The 14,843-nt window shown below is 35.5% G+C and overlaps 1 protein-coding gene and 1 long non-coding RNA gene across 3 annotated transcripts in view; one reads left to right on the top strand and one right to left on the bottom strand.

The window, feature by feature from the left end:
- LOC126921513 (uncharacterized) overlaps positions 1-13,917 on the top strand; it is a 29,980-nt gene extending 16,063 nt beyond the window's left edge. The window contains exons 2-10 of the mRNA XM_050733187.1: positions 34-378; positions 1,017-1,418; positions 1,610-3,615; positions 4,216-4,474; positions 5,057-5,794; positions 6,193-6,636; positions 7,282-7,788; positions 9,717-10,364; positions 11,348-13,917. Of these exons, the coding sequence (XP_050589144.1) occupies positions 34-378; positions 1,017-1,418; positions 1,610-3,615; positions 4,216-4,474; positions 5,057-5,794; positions 6,193-6,636; positions 7,282-7,788; positions 9,717-10,364; positions 11,348-12,871 (6,873 nt within the window). The 3' untranslated portion in view covers positions 12,872-13,917. The remainder of the gene's footprint in view (positions 1-33; positions 379-1,016; positions 1,419-1,609; positions 3,616-4,215; positions 4,475-5,056; positions 5,795-6,192; positions 6,637-7,281; positions 7,789-9,716; positions 10,365-11,347) is intronic.
- Positions 1-14,843, bottom strand: part of LOC126921965 (uncharacterized) — a 46,209-nt gene that overhangs the window by 28,358 nt on the left and 3,008 nt on the right. The gene's annotated exons all lie outside the window — the stretch shown is intronic.

The raw sequence follows: 14,843 nt of genomic DNA, 5'->3' as shown, positions 1-14,843 counted from the left end.
TAAATCTTTATACTCTGCATTTTATGATTTCAGATTGTGCGGAGGTGTTTAGCATTAACGGTATCGACCTGTTTGATACTGTCGGTAAAATTCGACGTTGTACAAGCCGAAAGATGGTCGCGACAAGTGTCAAACAGCGAATGGATACCGTTAGCGAATCCTAGGGCGACGCAAACTCAACTCGAACAAAATAACCCAGCTGCGGCACCCTTGGCGAGTGGAAGCGCGCAGCTACCTCAACTTCCGCAGCTCTCCTTGCCGCCAGCACTTCAACAACAGTATCAAGAGCAGTTACTTCAATTGCAAAAGACTCAGGAAAATATACAGAAGCTGTTGCTGCTGCAACAGCAACTTAGAGCTCAGCAACAACTTCTTCAGGTATAACGAAGAATGTTTCTTTTCTTTGTACGATTAAATACAATAGACTGTATACATATTTATTTGATAAATGCTTAATTCAAATAGACTTATTTTAATTTTTCTATATTTATTCTAAAAAAAGAAGGATAACGTCTGAAAATTTAATATCTGGGTTTACTTTCAAACTTCAAACATAATCATGTGTGTCTTCAATTTTACTAATTTGAAAGATTCTCTTTTCGTTCAAATTCAAGTAAACTTGGGTCAATTTTTGTCAATTTGTTCAAAAGATTAAATATCCATCTCTATTTTTCAATTTCAAATGCAAATATCTCTGTAATCTTCAAAAAATCTTTTAAATAATTCAAATAAATTAATATCAATTTTTCTGATTTAGTAGTTCTGAAAATTAAGCAGAGTAAATATCTACTTTGACTTTTAAACCTCAAATAAATTTAAATATGTTTGATTTTATCTTTTTCAATCTTTGCTAATGCAAACTTATATCAATTTTTCTAGATATATCTGGATGATTAAATAGCCACTTCCATTTTTAAATTTCAAATTCTAATATTTTCGATTCTGCTATTTTTAAAGAATTTTTGTCAATCGAAACGAACTCCTTTTAAAACTTACAGAAGTCTTTGTTTCCCCAGACTCAGGCTTTCCTACCAAGCGGCTTTAGCAACACAGACGACGGAAAGCAACTGCATCAAGTCGGATTAGAGGGTACGCAGGTGGCAGATCTTTCGTCGGAAGATCTAGTGCCACCTCTTCCTGCCTCTGAAGCACTACCACCAGTTTTCCCAGCGCAAAACTTTCTCAACCAACGACCTAGGCCTCACCCGCCAACGAAACAGGATACGAGCCTTCCCCAAGAGTTCACGAATTTATCCGGTCAGGACATCAAGAATGGTCAGCTGTTGCAACAAGGGCAAAATATTGGAAATGTCGGACAAATTGAAGAGAATCAAAGACAAGGCACGAAACAGCTAAAGGAACCGACTCAGGCCTCTTTGCTGCCTCATGGCGAAAGCGCCCAAGATGAAGAGGAGGAGGTTGGTCTTGAGTTGATTTTGAAATTTCCGAACCTAATCCAAATTTCTAAATATTGAAATTTTCAGACTCCCAAATTTCTAAAACCTATTCTATTTCCTAATAATTAACAAAGATTCTTCACAGTTCTATTTTTCACTCGATTAAAGGACAAACATATTTAACTTCTTTTTTCGATACTTGCTCTTCGTAGGTGCAATTAGTTTACGTACCAGCCGAAACCTTGGCGCAACGAGGTCAGCCGAAAAGAAACCGCGGTCGGAAGCAGTATCCCCTCCGTCAACAACATCAACAGCAACAGCAACAGCAACCTCAACAACCACAGCAACATCACGAAAGCCCAAGTGTTGATACTTTGCACGATCAGGATGCGTTTGCCCGTCAAATACTACAACAAATCCAACAGGAACGCGAAGAAAAGGCTCAATTCTTCAAAGAAGAGCGAATGAAGGAGATCGCCAGGCTAAACGAGGAACAACGAGCACTGGAAAGAAAAGCTCGCCTTCAACAGGAAGCCCTACAAAGAGAACAAGAGTTGCAAAGACAACGTGAGGCCGAAAAGAAGAAAAAGGAGTTAGAAAAATTGGAAGAATTGGCCAAACAACGAGAACTTGAAAGAATTCGTGAAGCCAGAGAGAAGCAACGATTGGAAGAACTAGAAAGGCGAAGATTGGCAGAGATTCGAGCAAAAGAGGAAAAACGTCGAGCAGAGGAAGCAGCCAGACAGAAAGAAGCTGAAAGGCTAGCTGCTTTAGAAAGACAAAAAGAACTAGAAGTCCAGCAGGCTCTAAAGCAACAACAGCTCCTTGACAAACAGCGTGAAAACGAAGCTAGAGTGTCTGGACCAGAGAACCATGATATTCAAACTCATGCTCTTCCCTTGATTAGAGATCAACATCAACAGTTCCATCATCAACATCCGTCAGAAACTTCTAGACAAAGTAAGAATAAAATTAGAGGCAGGCAAAGACCGAAGACTCATTACCAAGATCAACAAAATTACAGAGAACCGACTACAACGCCATCTCCCAATCAGCCTCCTTTAGCAGTATACATGGGAAGTACCAGTTCAAATACAGCTAATGTTAAAGTGTCTGACGTATTAAGGATATTAAAGGATGCCAAAACCATAGCTGTTCTGGACACAGTTGGTCCAGATACCCCTCAAGTATTCGTGGGTCCAACTAGTTTGGATCCACCAACAGGTTATGCCAAGTTTGATCTGCCTTATTTATCGTCTATCGATCATAATCGTGTGGAGAGGAAGGTCGACAAATTGCCTTTCTTCGTGGCACCACTCAGCTTCGATCCTCCTCCTGGATATTCCAAAATTCCCTTCCCAGCGCCACATATAGGATCAGTGGTAGTGAACACCTTAGACAACGCTCCAAATCCAAAAGACAGTGATGATCAAAACCCTAGTCCAACTCCTATAATAGAACCTAACTCTTACATAGATGGCTTGGACAGTGTATCAGATTTTACTACTCCTTCGTACGAGCCTCAAACAACTATAAGTTACTCTCCAGAACCATTAAGTACTCCTAAATATGAGCAGACATATACAGCATCACCATCTCCCGGATACTCTGGCTCCAGATTCAGATTCAGACAGTTTTATAGTGACAATAAGCCAGCTTCTGTGGTTAGTACTTCCTATTACGACGATCAGAGGACAACTACAAAGAAGCAGAAGTACTATGATGAAAACTCGAGAACGACAGAGGTTTCTATTCAAAATCCAAAAGTGGAAACTGCAGTGAGTCAAATCGAAGAAGTTTCGTATTCTACTACACCTAGTTTCAAAGAAGAAACAATTGGTCAACAGGATTCGTCGGGCCAACTGACGTTAATTAATCAACAGTTGTCTCAGCAGACACAGGAATACAACAGTGGAGGACAATACAGTCAACAGAATTCCCAGTCCAACACTGGTCTCGTTGGTAGTTTCGGCGGTGAAATCACTGCCGGTGACATTAACGACGTTAGAGCTCCCGTTGGACCCACGCAATATAGTTTGCCGGCTGAACTACCGGCGATCTCTCCGCACCTTCCTGGTCTGGTGAATTCTTTATTGGACAAGAATGAGGCGAAACTGCACGCTGCTACTACAACTACGACTACGAGCAGCACTACCACTACAACCACTACGACACAGCGTACTCCTACGACAACATATAGGCCACGTAGTAGACAGAGGTGCTTTTCGTTTGAATTCTTTATGAGAGAAGTATATTAAAATGTTTAGATTCTGAAAGAAATTTAGTTGGATAAGTATGTAGTTTATTTGAACTTTAGATTTTGAGTTATTTTTGCTATTATAGTACACCTTGTTTATCCATACTTTCTTTACATGAACAAGTTGCCTATATTGACTATATCGTATGAATTGCGGTCGAACTTCAGTTATTCAAAATAAATGCAATAGAAATACGTACTCATATGATGAAGATAGGGACAGTCCAAAGACCACGTCAAATAACACGAAGTGGAGGGCCTTGTCTTCCAATCTGTTCGAATAAACGATGTTCCAATTTATTTAAAAAATAACGGATAACTAAATCTTTTTCGGAGAACATTTCATGGTCTACAACTTCAAGGTCGTCTATCATTACATTGTTGTTCATGATCTTCAAGTGATACTGAACAAAAAAGAATACTCAAGTTAAAAGAACCTAGCGAAAAGAATCTAATTAAAAGAAAATGATTAGTTATGTCATAAAATTGAATATGAGAGTGGCCTATACTGACAAATTTTCTATAAATAGTAAAAAATATATTAAATTTTGGTAATTGTAGGAACAGATTAGTTTCTACAAGGCCAAGAACAACAACCGAAACCCCATCGACCAGATCGAACATAGATAGAAGTCGAAGACCGTACAACAGATCCAGATCTAGATTCACGACCACTACAGAGGAGTATCGCGAATCCGCTTACGAGCCAACTAAATCTAGAATCCCGGAAACTACGTTGAGGTATAATGTAGAGCAAAGGAGGCCAACCAGTAGAACACATAAGTACAGGAGTCGAGATAAGACCAGTCAGCAATCTGAGGTAAAACGTCTTGCGAATTTACGATCATGTATAAACTGCTAAGCCAGCTGTAGCTCTGCTCTTGAAAATTAATCGAATCCTGACTGTATTAAAAATAACTAGATTCTTAAAAACAAGAAACTGTCGGTTTTTATAGAAAAAAATAAATTTATGAATATTTTAATAAAGAAATTACGTTTATGTACTAAATAAGAAATAAATAACATATTAAAATTGATACTATGGAGATTGACGACGTGATGCTAGCGCCACGTGAATATTAATAATATTAACTATCAGTGTACAATATACATATATCTATTTATTTATTCATTTCTGCAATTATTTATTGCTCCCAGTTTTGTATTTTATAAAGTTGAAAATTAGATTTTGTCGTAAATATAGAAAAATTATATTTTTTTAATTCTTTACGTTTAAACTACTAAATTGATCAAGACTAATTGATCAAGTGTTATTATTAATAATATTGTATATAATAACATAAATGTTAAATATTTTTATATTTTATTATAGATTCTGATATGATTATACATATTTCCAACTTCAACAATTTGCACACAAATACTATTCCAATGTCAATAGGTCCTGGGACACGCTCAGAGCCCGCAGACCGAGCAATCGTATGATACTGTACCCCAAGGCGATTCGAATTCCCCTACGTCAAACGGGTTCATCCAACCGACCAGGCCAGAGTCGAGTATTCTTCGTCAACTGGATTCATCGTCGAGCTTGAACGACTATACTCCCGAGAATTACCCGTCCACCATTGTCAGCACCACCGAGAACTATCCATCTCTTCACGATGTCACAGTGAATCACGCTACAGCGTTGGTTTCTGAAGTTTACTCAAGAAGTCATAACTATGCTCAGAATATTCAAGAAAATCCACGTTATCGATCTAGTTACGATCAATCTACTTTAGAACACACTGGTCTTGAGAAGACTCCAGTGAATGGATTTAATTATCAAGTTCAAAGTGGAGAGTCACTGGATCAAGGAATTGTTCAAAGGCCAAAAGATTATCAGTTAGATGGAAAAGCAGAAAACAGCGATTTTGAATTGGCTACAACTGTTGATCCAAGACTAAGGACACCGGAAGAGCAACGTTATTCTCCGGTTTACGAGGTGAACGTACCACAGAATCAGCCGGAGTACAGTCTCACTGGGCAGGATAATCTGCATCGTGTGGAGGGCGATAAGATTCAAACCGGTGTTGGCGATGGTAATCCTAACGAGCAGCCAATATTTATCCCATTGCCAGAGAATAAACAAGAGGATTATGAGCTGTCTGTTTCCTCCACCGAGCTTCCATTGTCAGATGTAAGGGAATTTGTCTGATAAAGTTGAAGCTTCTTTAACCTTCATCTGCTGCTTACTTAAATCTTTATAATTAAATTGTCCTTCTGCTAAAAAATCAATATAATGAAGAGATAAATGGTTATAAATTTACAAATTCCTTGATCAAAGATTTTACTTTGATTTCCTTTTTTTGATTTTGATCAGAGACAAATGTTTACACAGAGAGAAATTTACAAATTTTTAACTACGTATATTGATTTTTTACTAATTAAATTTCTGTACATTCAGATATAAGACTATTTACACTGATACAAATAACAAAGCAACGTGCAGACTATATTGATTTTATATTATTTATCACAACAAGAAAGACAGACAAAGGTAACTCAATCGTGACGTCAACACAATTTTCATTTCAGATAACAACAGAAACAATCACAACGAGTACCACTCCTGTGGTGATTCGACAACGAGTTCGAGGGCGCATTGGCACACGATTGCATCATGAACCTTCGGTTCAGACGCGAAATAGGGGTTCACAGGACGAGTACGTTCGTTTCAACGTGGTGAACCAGGATTCTACTCGAACCACATCCAACAGACAGAGAGTCAGATCCAGGCCTCGTACTCAGAATCATGGATCTCAAGTTCAGACAGACGGCAACGAATATATTAAGATTCACGCAGTTCAGCAGCAAAGACAAGCCACTACGACACCAGCGCCATCTACAACGACCACTACAGTGCGTCCAACTGAAGAGGACATTGATTACGGATTTATAAGGCCACCAAACTTCCGACCGGTACATCCGGTGGATAACAGATTTCAGACGGCTGTTACATACCGGCCCCAGCTTCCGGAGGTAAGTGAGGATATTAAATCATGTTCATTTTTATTTGTTCAAATCTGTGTAGAGGAATTATGTGAAGTGTCTTTTAATGAACAATTTAAGCAAGAAACACAATGGCATCTTAAACAACAAATTTATTTCTTAACACAATTCTTTAATATTCAATTATGATTAATTTAATAACATTACATTACGCATAACACATTGAAGAGACCAGAAAAAATCTTATAATAATTTATTAATTTATACAGTTATTACCACATCGCAGATATTTATGTAAATTAAATTAATAATTTAAAAAACGGAGCCTATTTAATTGTTTTATATATTAAATGTTATAGTATATAACATAACTTAAGTATTTTATATATTGTTGCATATTATATGCATTTTTATATGTTCAAATTTTCTAATCGTTGTACTTTATATAAGTATTATATTCTATAAATATAATATACAGGTAAAATTTAAAATGTATATAATTTAAAAATTGCAATTTAAAATTTACCAAAGAAAGCATAACATTTGTAAGAACGAAAACATAAAATTTACTGAATAAGATATAGAATTTCTGAAATTTGTAAAATTCTCCAATTGCTAAGGACCTACAAAAACTTTTAAAAGATAACCATTTAAAATAAAACTTCTCGTTTCCAGGTGCCGCAGGAATCTCTGCTACCAAACGACGAGGCCACAGTGGAATCGAGTCCTCCACAGACGCAGCTGTTAAAAAACCGTCAGAAGTATCAGCCAACTCCCAATCGTCGTCTACCACTGAAACCTACAACCTTACCATCGCCCATAACGACGCCAGAAATCACCACCACTACTGAAGTAATACCTGTTGCCACAGTGCTTCCAGACGACACGATATACACTGTTAGGCCAAGATCTAGACCAGACGAGATAAAACAAACTAGAATAAGAAGTAGAATACGACGACCTGGTAGAAAACGTGTATCTACCACTAGTACAACCGAGTCCGTGCTAGAAGCGCATAACGAGCTCCCATTGGACGAAAATTATCCGCCTATACGACCACAATCTGTAACCACAGAGCAACAACAGGAACCATACGTGGATAATTACGATAACGGTGAAGGATTCTCCGGTGGAGTACGTAATCCAACTGAACATCAATTCTACGAGTCCTCTAGTGAGAACGTGAGTACAGTTGGAGGAATAAATGTTGGTTGGTTATAAATTAGAAGTATTGGGTGATAACATTTTGTCCTGTACAATACGCGTAATTCGTATATATGGAATAAGATCTTACAACCCAATACTCTATCAATCAGTTGTAGCCGACTTGGATATAAAGAACCAAATGATCTAAGTCAATGAGTAAATTGAAGGACTTGAAAATTGTCAGTATCCTAAAAATGTCTCAAATTACATGTTTGGACGTGCTACATCTATTTCATCTAATATACAATATATCTATAATAATGTTTCCAGCGACTAGTTAGGACGATTAGTAGGGACGTTAATGACAGACGATGCGAAGCGTGATTAGAAATTCGAGCACAGTTTCTGTTGGTGTTCGTACACGGTATAGCTGTAGTCTCTTGTTTCTGGCCTTCCTCTACGCCAGTTCGAAGGCTCGTTCACTAGCCCGCTTGTGGGTCGCGATAAGGGAGAAATAATTGTCGTGTTGTAATTCACGATATGGAAATTTTATAGTTGAGATTATATTGAGACCCATCTTGAGAAGTACATAGTGGGAATTTTTAAACGATGCAAGGGCGTAGGAATTATAGTACTATATATATAAATAGTATGATATTATTAGCATGATAATATTGATAATAACATTTTATATTAATAAAGATATTGTAATATATTATATTATATTATATTATGGTACATATTCTCTCTCTCCATATATATATATATAACAATTATAGTATTCATTTTAGTATTTTGTATGAAATGCATCATTGGTTATAATAAATTATATAAATATTAAATAATATTTATTATGTAACAATATTTATTTATTAATTATATTTATATTTAGGTAATACAGATTATAATTATAGAAATAATATACTATTTCCTTTTTATATAAAAATACCATAATGTACTACATTATACTACAATATGTTATAGTACACTACTAACTACATTATCATTTTAACAAAAATTTCAAAAATTTCTCCGAAGTCTACATATTTTTTTCTTAAAATTGAAATATTACCTAGAATACAGTGTATCAGATTTTCACTATAAGTTACTAAGAATCCTTGTTAAAAACTCTCTTCGTTAACTTTACTTCTAAACTCTCTCTCGGTATACACTAAAGCCTTTAAGGAAAATTTATCCCTTTTCACATACACACAGCACTCACAAGCAAGTTTAGCCTCTTAAAAGGAAATTACACTAAACATTACAACGTATCGATTTCAATGAAACTTTATATACAGAAGAATTAATAATACGTACTTTGTTCTAATGGAACTTACATAAAGCGACCTCGAAATATCAAAACCTGTACCTTTTACTGTACCTTTTGCTAATTGAGATATGTGTATATCGGCATAATATATAATGTAATTGTACTTTATATACGTTATAATACTGTTTATTGTTAGTAATATTATGATAAGACTCAAAAATATTAATTAAGGAAATTTTTGGAAAAGAGATCCACAAGACAAAAACTAATGAAATTTTTGTTATACTAGAAATTACAATTTTAATCTTTATATATATCAGAATTGATAATTATAATGACATTTAGAGGACTTTATTCTTTTTATATTTACAAAAATATGTAAATCTTTCATACTAAAAAATATAAGATAAATAAAAATTTATTTATGAGAGGAGTAACAATTTCACAATGAGAAATAACAAATAAATAAAATATTCCATTTGAGTAGAAAATACACCCAGCTCTCTTTTCCAAAAATCTTCTTAATTTGATTTTTCTTAGAGACATGACAAAAGTTATGACTTATAATACCATCAACTTTCTTCTAAACAAGACAGCGTATTTCTGAATGCACATAAATCTATATAAATAATTATCATTCAATCACACTGCTTATCCAAACCTCCATCCAATTAAAACTTCTCTGAATTTTTAGTATCCACCCGAGTTCGTCCTAAACTTTGGCAACTATCCAGTGCAGGCTGTTCAACGTGACGAATACGACCAGACTCAACTAGCCAATAGTTCACCAGGAAAATACAGCCAGACTTCAAGAACGAGACCTTCGGAAGACAACCACCAGACGACGGCAGACATTTACGGAGCTGAGAGTCAATGGTCTACAAAGCTGACGAGAACTTCGTTCCAGCCGAGTTTCGCAGTGAATCAGGTCCCAGAGGAGGCTTCTAAGAACGGTCAATGGTTCCATGAATCCTTGAAAAATGTTAACCCACCAGAGATAATCACAGCAGCACCAGAAGTTTCATCTGTAACACTGGTAGTCTCTTCAGATGATAAGAAGATAGAAAAAACGCAAAAAGAAGAAGAGGAAGATGAGTCAATGTTAATGGGTACCACAATATTTGGTAGGAAAACTGGTATACAGGATCATACTGAGAAGATGAATATGACTGAAATGAGCACCAATATAACAGAGATTAAACAGAAGAATAATAGTGAGATTGAAGGTGATCAGAATGGAAATTCTTCTTTGATGGATAAGGTTGACAGTTCTACTGAGCAACAAAGTACTGATTTCGAGAAGATTGTGAGGAAAAGCGATAATTCCACAACTGGGAGGAAGGTAAGATATATTTGGATCTAGATCTAGAGTAATCTGAATTTGTTAATAATTATGAATAAGATTTTTGCAAAGTTTGAGAAGGTTCAAGGAAAGACTGTAATGGTTTATTTACAAGGTCAATAAATATGTTAAATATTATTCTAGAAAAAATATTATTGCAATTAATAACTAATTATTAATTAATATTATTGAATTGATGAGGAATAATAACAATATTTAATGTTTTATTTGCGTAACTTATTTATCAACTGATCCTTATAATTATTAGTGCAAATATAACTATTTTTAATTAGTATTGAACGACTCTTTGTAAATTTTCTTTTAAATTTTCCAAAATTTAGACGGTTTAAAACAAAGGAGATAGAAAAGACATAATTATAGAACATGGGCATCATAGTAGTTTTTTTGTATCTGTAGGTGATGAAAATTTTTTCCACCTTTTGAAGGAAAATATGTGGTTTTTCTTTCCTGAAGACAGCGTATAGGTACGGGAGGTTATTGGAGATCGTTACAGGCAAGGTGAAGGAAAGCTTAATATTACTATGAGAGGTTGGTAGATCGTTATGGGGAGAGAAGGAGGATATTAATATCGACATGAGCAGTTGCGGTGAAGACAGTCCTTTATTAAGGTGAACAGTATTATTTTTGACGACGATAGGAGATTTAACAATTAAAATTATCAACAATATTATAATAAAAATTGAAAAAAGTAAGGAAACAGAAGAGTAATTGATCTGATATTTTCATACAAAAGATAGAGAAAAATGTATATGTATTAAAATATTTATCTAGCTTAAGAAATCGGCGAAATAGTTGAAAAGAGTAAGGAGCATAGAATTAAAAGTTAATAAAAAATGTAATACTATACGAAATGTATAAATAATAATGTAATTGGAATGTTATAATAATACTACATAACATATTATAGAATAATACTATAACAAAAAATAATAACAAGAAATGCATGCAACTATTTGCTTCAGATCACACGGAGAAGAAGAGTCCGCGTTCGAGTCAGGCCAGCGGTGGACGATTTTGTCACTGCCGAGTCCCAGCACTTCAATTCTGCCCTGAACGGTTTATTCCAAGGCCAATATAAGTACAACCCCATCCGTGAACCGAAACCTCTTGCAGGAGCTTCAGCTTCAGCCGAAAAATCGATTTTACAAGACTTTCTATCAGATATTCTAAAGAACGACGAACCTACGAAAATCACAACCACTGAGGTACCTGAAACCGCATGGACAATGTCTCCAGCCGTGACCACTCCTATGGTGATCCCTGAAGACGTCAGTGGAACTACGGAAATCCAGATTACCACAATTCCAACCACTTATAAGATTGAAGAAACAACAATCACAGAGTCGCCTTATGAAGATCTATTTATTAAATTAATTAAAAAACCACATGATAATATAAAGATAAATGAACAAGAGAAAAAGGAAAAGAACGAGAAGAAGATAGTTACTGGAGAGAAGGAACAGCAAACCTGGGAAACGACGAAGAAATGGAACCGGAAGAATTTTCAGAACACTCTCAGTTTTGTCTCAATAGCAGGTAAATATACAACCAAAGATAATGATGAGAGCAAGTCGAATGATGAATTAAATGATTCAGAATCATTTCGAAATATCGAAGAAATAAATTTTAATCAGAAAGAATCGAATAGAAAGAATGATGTGCTAGAGGATCGCAGTGAAGTAGATAGAGACAGTACAATAGAATTCGAAGAAAGTAACAAAGGATCAAAAGACGAGGATTATAACCATCCCAAGAATCACAGGGCCAAATGGAGTGAGGTAAGATACCCGTCTGCCTTTGATCACTCCAAATCATCCAGCTGGAATTACGATTCAAAAACGAGTGGTAGATCTGCCACAACGTCGATTCCGGGGTTAGTAACGAAGAAGGAAGGAGACACCAGTGTGAAGACACTCTCAGACTACGTCCAAGCGATCTTCGATACCATGAAGAGTGCTGAGGAGGAGACAACAGTAACCAACACGGAAAATCCAGATGAAACCACTACCACTGGGCTTCCTGTATTTAATACAGACATTCCAGATCATGTTAATGAATCAAAGCAAGAAATATTAGTGGATAATGAAAAGATTTTTAAATTAAAAGACGATGAAGTTAAAATGACTACTCAAGCGAGCTTTGAAGAGTTACAGACAATTGGAGATGTTAATGAAAATGGTAAGGAATCGACGGAGACTGAATCCACGACGAATATCGATATGGAGAACGCGACGACCTTGGGACGAATCGACATGATTGCAGACACAACGACGAGTTCTACGTCCGAGAATTATTTCGCAAATGATCCTCCTCTTTCGACGACTCTGAAACCGAGTAGCACCACTTTATTAATTAATTCGACAGAATCAATATTAGGAAAAGTCCTGCGAACCTCAACAACTACCAAGGTCTCGCATATGACGGAGATTTGCTACAGAGGCCGATGCGTGATGACGAGGCCCAGTCGAGACGATCAGTTCAGATGAAGAGAAAAAGATTGGTAATCGATAAAAATGTAAGAGAATAAATAGCGTCATTCCCTTCGATCTGATCTAGGGAATGGATCGTATCTGTATATAGAGAGGGCCTCATTGACCGCGTTCTTCATACCATGTCTCGTTTTATTTATTTAATTGGAACTTTCTTTAAAAGCGATTTTCTTAGTATCTTTTTCTTCGCGGAAGGTGCAGAGTGTAAAGCTTAACTCGTTGAAGATTAATTAGTAAAATGATGTGTAAAAATATTTTGTGGATAAAAGTGTTCCTTTTGTTTACTAAAAGTATAATAATTAATAAATGTTAATTGTCAGATAATTTTATTGGATGATTTCACTCACTATGAGCGAAGCGGTGAGATGTGTAAAAGTCTCTGTGAACAAAAATATTTCTTCTTTTCACTTGTAAATAGAACTATGATATTGATGATTGAATAAATGATTTTCATCTCAATGAGTAGAGATTAACCATATGTAGATATAATATAAAGAAGAACATATAAATGGAAATAAATCCAAAAAGTAGCTTTATTAACTCCTTTTTAGTTCTAATCAGAACTATGATATTAATTACTGAATAAAATATCTTCCATCTCAAGGAGTTAAGACTAATTAAATGTATAATGTAAAGAAGAAGATATATGTAAATGAAGAAATGTAAAAATGATTGAATTAAGTGAATTAAGAGATTCAACAGAGAAAGTAGTGGAACATTACCCTAGTCAGGGTAAACTGGTTCGATAAGAAATATCAAGCACCGTTGACGACGAATCGATAACGTGTAACGAAGTTTGTTTATGAAAATCGTGCCAGGGGATTCTCTGGTGTTTTTGACTCGGTTCGAAGCCGGAAACAGAGGCCCTGCTAGCGTTCTCAGCAACGCCTCTAATCTAGAGCAAAAAGAGGATAAAGAAAAAGATAAAAAATGAAACGATAAAGGGCTAAATCTATTTAATTGAAATCTACCTGTCACCTGCTGTTGGTATGCGTGTAAGTTAAACGTTTAAGTACTTTATTAAAAACACAAGAAAGCAAAAACCAGCCTCTTTTTCACACAACCCTACGTAAGTTCCTTGACACTTCCTATGATTGGTTTGTTAAACTGATCTCATTGACCCCCTTTTTGTTTATGCTGCAAACCTCGATGTCTGATTACAATTAGTATTTATTGAGCAGGTCACTTTATCTGAAAATTATTGTATGTTTATAAAAAAATTGAGTACTATTTAAAAATTGAATACTGGGCGCTGTAGTTAATTTATGAATTTTTCGAGCTTAACTTATTTAGCTCTAGAAATGAAACAGAGGGCGTTGTAAGCGGCTAAAGGATTTTAGATTTTTTGGTGATATTTACAAATGAAGTTTATAATTAATAACTTTATTGAAGAAATTCCGCTAGTGAAAAAATTTCTTTAGATTTAATGCATTAGAACTATGCCAAATTATGACAAACAATTAATTCCAAAGAAATTTCGTGTTTCCTTCTTTTTTTACAGAAACATCCTTTTCTGTTAAGAAAAATCAATGTCGCATTTTAAAATGAACGAAAGATATAGATGAGTAAACTGAAAATTTAATTAAAAAATTCATTAATTATGGAATGTGTAACGCTACACACGCGCGTACACATACGCATATACACATGTACATAGAGTCGAAAATCTGACCCCGATTCAAGGCACAAAGGATAAGGATTGAAGAACAGAATCGTTACAGCCGATGGGATTAAATCATTCGTTGGAAAACAGAGCCAAGAATAAACGTTTCTCCTATTGTAGCTCCGCGATTTGAAGAAGGGTGGGAACGGGATGGCTGTGCACGTTTTCCTTTCAAAGGGAAAGACGGACAACTTCTCCAAACTCGCCCCTTTCGCGTTAAATTGAGCCAACAAACTCCCAGGACCAAAGTTCAATGGAGTTCATCAGCCTGGTTGCATCTCTTCTAATTAACCTTCCATTGTTTTT

This window comes from Bombus affinis, chromosome 1 (assembly GCF_024516045.1).
Source record: "Bombus affinis isolate iyBomAffi1 chromosome 1, iyBomAffi1.2, whole genome shotgun sequence".
Lineage (NCBI taxonomy): Eukaryota > Metazoa > Arthropoda > Insecta > Hymenoptera > Apidae > Bombus > Bombus affinis.
Note: the sequence above shows the minus strand (reverse complement) of the source record. Positions and strands in the feature narration are given on the sequence as shown.